Raw genomic sequence first — 6,135 nt, forward strand, 5'->3', positions numbered from 1 at the left:
TTATTCTCTAATCTCTATGCGGCGGCGACACAAAAGAATAGAAACCAAAGAGTAAATTAATGTCTGTCATCCACTTGGGATTGCAACTAACTTTATAAAACAATTATCTACCTTGATACCTACTTGATAATAAATATAGATATTTTGTTCTCAACGTAGGTAAAATTATGTTCTTATTTAAATAAGATGATGTGTTGAATGAAATTCAAATCATCTTAATAAAATATTTTTATTGTAATTCGTCTGGTAATTATCCGAATCTCCATTCTCATACTTGGTTGTTCTTTATTGACATCTTTATTTATTGAGATCTTTGTGATAATGACAGCAAATATTTGTCGCAAACTTGACGTCTGTGCGCTCTGCGATGCGAATATGAAACGCCAAAACTTAAAACCCGTGCGCATCATCTTGACATCTGGCTACTAAACACATCCGTACAAACCAGTACAAACTACAAACCTCATTCGAGCCAGGTGTCAAGTTAATCTGCCCGAGCTGTAGACTGTGGAAGAAATAGACCACTGAGTGACGTGCCATGTATTAGTGTACGATTTTTTTTAATTAACCAATAAGGGAAGGAGATTATATGAATGAAAAAAATTATATCATTTAATACTGTTCGGCCACAATTTAACTAAGCAACCGATGTGCAATGTGAATATTTTTCTTCCTAAATATGTCGGATCTCGTCGTCATCAACCCATATTCGGCTCACAGCTGAGCTCGAGTCTCCTCTCAGAATGAGAGGGGTTAGGCCAATAGTCCACCACGCTGGCCCAATACGGATTGGCAGACTTTACACACGCAGAGAATAAAGATGATTCTCTGGTATGCAGGTTTCCTCACGATGTTTTCCTTCCACTAATAGATTTTTCAATTACTCTATTATTTAGGTAGTTAGAAATAAAACGAAAGATTGACCAAATTTTTTATTCACAATAATTATAAAGAGCTTTCCATAACTTATACTTATACTAATACTTGGATTAATTACTTCAGTAGTCAATTCAGTTTAGATCATCGGCGAGAGGGTCTGCTTCATCGGTGACCTCGGCGGCGAGGTCGGCGAATTTGGCCACGTAGTCTACACTCGACTCCGCCATTAGGGATCGTAACTGGGAGTCCACCTGCAACAAACTTTATATTAACTTACTTATGGTCAACTAGCGGACCCGGTCAAGCTTCGCTTTGACTAATGTGCGCCTACCCTACCCTGCCCCTAACGTACCCTACCCTACCTCTGTGTACCAATTTTTACTTTCCTACCTTGAAAACTGTGAAAAGTCCCATATGAAATTTCACCTCCTCTTTTAAGATGTTGGGGGCGGATTTTGCCGAAAAAAAGATGCACGGATTTTTTTTCTCCCTCTCTCTTTTCCTCCCTCTTAAATCCTGTAAAAATGGAGTAACTTCTCCCATTTTCCCAACATTTCCCTTCACCGCTCTGTTCCCATTGATCGTAGCGTGATGAAAAGTATACCAGCCCAGGAGTATGAAGAATAATTGTACCAAATTTAGTTAAAATCCGTCGAGTATTTTGTGTTTCTATAACGAACATGCAGACAGACAGACAGACAAAAATTTTACTGATTACATTTCATCAGTATCAATCACTAATCACCCCTGATAGTTATTTATTTATGGAAATATATTTCATGTACAGAAATGACTTATCTACAGATTTATTGTAAGTACAGATATCATTCTATACTAATATAATAAAGCTGAAGAGTTTGTTTGTTTGTTTATTTGTTTGATTGAACGCGCTAATCTCTGGAACTACTGGTCCGATTTGAAAAATTCTTTCAGTGTTAGATAGCCCATTTATCGAGGAAGGCTGTAGGCTATATATTACCCCTGTATTCCTACCGGAACAGGAATCGCGCGGGTGAAACCGCGCGGCGTCAGCTAGTTACATTATAAAGCTCAGTAGATCTCACCGACAACTCGGGCTGCGGGCGTCCCTCCAAGTGTCCCAAGAAGGAGCTCAGCGAGAAGTCCTGTACGGAGCCCTCCAGCCAGCCCTCCGCGTCACGCAGCAGCCGGGACGGGGAGAGGGACATCGACTCCGTCGGGAGGAAACCTTCACATATACAATATTAACTATATTACTTTGATAATTAGATATAATCGTTAGATTTTATGGGATTGTCAACTACAGCTTGGCAAGTTAGTTCGTAACACTTCCAATGGACCGCGAGAACCGGGGGACCTGTAGCGAAGAATGAAAAAGCCACGACTGATGCACCTCACTTCCCCGCACGCACGATTTCACACCCGCGCAGTCTTTCCCCCCGTCGCCCGCATATCATGGGAGTGTCATCTACGAACTTGTTAAGCTATAGTTCAGTGGTAGGTTTCGGCCTGCGTATAGATGGTAGATGGTGGTTGGTACATAGACGTCAGTCAGTCAGTCTCCTGAACTAAAAAGTGACGCGTCCCAATGATGACAGTTCGCAATATATATGTACACGTCGACACGCACACAGATACATATGAAGACAGATCACTTCACACTCACGCATAAATACTCTGTGTATCAGTTGTTTGACAGCGAGATACCGTCTGCCTATTTTATAAGTTGGGAAGACATTTGTAACTACCAGCTAGTGGCTCTAACAGGGCTAATACATACAGATGAGGAGTGTCAGCTATAAATCTAGCTAAAAATCCATTTAAATATTATAAAGAGGAAAGATTTGATTGACTGTTTACATTGAATCAGCTCTGAAGCTATTAGACCGACTTGAAAAATTCTTTCACCACTAAAATCTTACATTACCCTGAAGAACGCAGACGATATTTTATCCCAGTATTCAAGGAATGACGCCAGTAAAACCGCGCGGCGTCTGCTAGTAAATATATAAATACATCTAATTTTTTTTATTTAGCATTGTTTAATTTGACATTCATTAATTTCTGTCAACTGTAGTATTGACGTAACGAATGTTGTGATAACCTATAATTAGCTGTGCATTAACTACTATTTATTCCATTGTAAATTATTAACATGTGACATTGTAACAGCTGTTGGTTATCCTAATAAAATAAATAAACAAATACATCTCACTTGCGATGTCGCTCTGCTCAGTTTTCGTGCGGCAGTCGTCCTTGTCCTGTTTCTGCTCCGCGCTGTTCAAACTCTCTATTTTGACAATTTTTATTATTTCTTTTGTGTCTTCATCCGGTTTTATGTCTTCTGTCGAAATAAACAAAATCTATTTACTCGTATTTACAGAACTACCGGAAGCACGTAGACAATAATATAAACTATCTCTCTGCCAAATTTCATTAATAAACGTTAAGCGGTTTTCGATATTTTGAGAGTGACCTTTCGCTTTGTAACCAACTTCCAAAAAAGGAGGCGATTATCAATTCGTCGGATTAGCCTTACCTACTATTAGATTGTCAAGCAATAGACAAAATCTCGGAAAACACAATTTTGTATCGTACCATTCACTTCGAATTGATTTAAATAGATGTAGTCCATTGTTACATTGAACCTCGCAAAATTTACTGGGATCTAGTGTAAAAAATGCGTGCCCATAATTTTAAAATTTTTCAATCTCACTATTTAATCTTAGTATTTCTTTCTAGGGGTAGGGGGGCCGCGGGCGACCGCTAGTGAAAATAAATAAATAGACAGATATACTTTACCCTCAGACTAATTATTGTATAGGACCTGCCTCGCAAGGCGTTACTTTTCTGCCAAAGTATATGATCAACGATCTAATGCGATTATAAAAACTGTCTCTATAGAATCGATGTTAAATAGTTGTAATCGTGTTCGTTGGTTAAAGAGCTCCGTAAAAATACCTTTTTGTGTAGTTGAATGGTGTGAAAAACGGGCAATAACTTCTAGTTTAGTATAAGATATATACCAAATCTAAGCTTGTTTTCTTCAGAAAATGACAGACAATTTTGTTCGTGACTATGAGTGCGATACAGGTTCTTCTATAAATGGTCTGAGACTTTACCTGATTCATTGGAGTGGCCATTATCTGGGGATGTGCCATCAATGGTAATGCGCCGGTTGCCTTCGTTGTACAAAAACTGGCCGTTGGACTCGCTGAGTATGTAGTAGAAACTAGAAGCAAATACAATGAAAGAAGAAAAAAGAAAGAAAGATAATTTTTTTATTGCCACATTATGGCACACATCACAAATATTTCAGAATAATACAATGCGATATGTGGCATAACCTAGAAAAAGGTTTCAGCTCAGCATATTACCATATGCTCCCCATTCGCAAAGATTATACAGCGCTGATTTTCAAGTGCCGCCACGAAAACAGACAATATAAACCCATATTCAAAGCTATAAAAACCTAACCTAGTAAAAATAATAATAAAAAAAAATCAAATGTAAAAAACAAACTTTTTTTTTCAAATAGGTTTACAATTTCAAATATTTTTTTTGATTTCGGCCGTGGCTAGTTACCACCAAGTTACCGGCAAAAACGTACCAATCCAAGCCAAGCGATTTAGCGTTCTGATACGATGTCGGGTAGAAACTGAAAGGGGTATGGATTTTCATCCTTCATCACTTAACATCAGGTGATAGGAAGAGAATAAAAAAAGAGGTACTCGTAGTCGTGAGTCGTGAGTAGAATAAAAATAAAATAAAAAAATACAGTCGACCAATCGTGGCCGAACCAGCAATATTTTGTTACAAGTTTTATCAATTCTCTTACTCAATTACGGGTGATATTCACATTCATTATTTATGTTATTGTGAAGGGGAGGTATCAGTATTGGTATAAATAAGAGGGTATTTGATGACTTGAGCTCAGTTGTTTGTTAGGCAGCGTGGACACCGTCACGCTGTCATTAGTCATTGATTTTGTGCAATAATGTTTTGGTGTAATTATTAATAATGTTTTATGTTGTAACTATTGATTATAAATTGTTTAGTGTGGGCAGGCAGAACGTGTCGGGCAAGAGAGGTGAGTGTTTATGCATTCTAAGTGGATCCCTCAACTCTACACCCACGGTCACAAGTCCTGGGACCTGTTCGAGGTGTTTCCTCTACCACAAATGGTAATCGCTGTCGCTGCTACTCTTCACGTCATATATGATTATGATACTCACTCAGACCCTGGCGCAGGAGGTGGCTTTGGCAGCAGCCTCGGCTGCACCGGCAGCGGTGGCGCTGACGGGTTGGCGATCAGCTTCACTGGTACTGGCATCACGTCTGTTTGAGGAAACAATCTTAATTAACCTCAGACCAATTACCTTTTGTCTTACCCCACTGTCAAAAATATGCGATCTTGATCAAACATCTTCATATAAACTGCATCTATACAATCGATGTTTCACTGTGTTAAAATTACACGTGTGTGTGTGTGTGTTACGATTTAAATTTTATAGTTCAGTGTAGTGTGTGTCCTTACACCAATAAGAACACTAATGTCAAACAAAGGTTTGTCAGCACAACTTAATTAACAAATCAAACTGTAATGAAAATAAGACCCTAGAATGGCAGAGAATTACCTTGAGTGAAGTCACGCACATGTGAACGTTGTGTGTAGGGTTAAAGGTACCTTTGACTGTTAACAAACACTCCCCTTTTCCACTCAAGTCACTCTCCCCGCCTATCCCAAGTAACCCATAAAGAATTACACAACAAGAGAAGTGGACGGCTCGAACGCCACGAGCACACTGAGTCTGTACCGCAAGTCGTTGAAATGCGGCGATAATATACTGTAAACAGACTTTCGCCTTTGTCTTTGTTTATCGGAGATCTGTCTGCACCATAATCAGATCGTGTGGGTCATCTCCAGAGTGTAAGAGTATCCATCCCATTAGTAGGAGAGCCGAAGAGGGGATTTTTGCAGTTACTCGATAGCGGCAGATGAACATAAGGGAACCTTGCACGTTGCTGATTACCTCCATCAAGTATGAGTCCTTAATATTGGTGGGCACGTCTAGGGCAACGAAAAAAAGAACTAACTTCAAAAATACTCAACCAACACGTCAGATTAAGTCAAGGTAGGTGAGTTGATAGCTAAAATGTGTCCATTACGAATATCTGACGTTTTGAGAGTAACGTAATGGAATGGGAGGGTTCCAAAGTTATTAAATAAATTCATTTCTGTTTTCGGGCCACGCTCATATTTATATATATATATAT

General features: G+C 39.0%; 1 protein-coding gene across 1 annotated transcript in view; it reads right to left on the bottom strand.

Annotated features, from left to right (window-relative positions):
• Positions 1 to 919: 919 nt before the first annotated feature.
• LOC112049074 (protein cramped) overlaps positions 920 to 6,135 on the bottom strand; it is a gene marked incomplete in the record, with an annotated part of 39,828 nt that continues 34,612 nt past the window's right edge. The window contains 5 exon segments of the mRNA XM_052888598.1: positions 920 to 1,130; positions 1,944 to 2,086; positions 3,074 to 3,202; positions 3,981 to 4,090; positions 5,094 to 5,196. Of these exon segments, the coding sequence (XP_052744558.1) occupies positions 1,011 to 1,130; positions 1,944 to 2,086; positions 3,074 to 3,202; positions 3,981 to 4,090; positions 5,094 to 5,196 (605 nt within the window).

Source organism: Bicyclus anynana, chromosome 23, assembly GCF_947172395.1.
Source record: "Bicyclus anynana chromosome 23, ilBicAnyn1.1, whole genome shotgun sequence".
Taxonomy (NCBI): domain Eukaryota; kingdom Metazoa; phylum Arthropoda; class Insecta; order Lepidoptera; family Nymphalidae; genus Bicyclus; species Bicyclus anynana.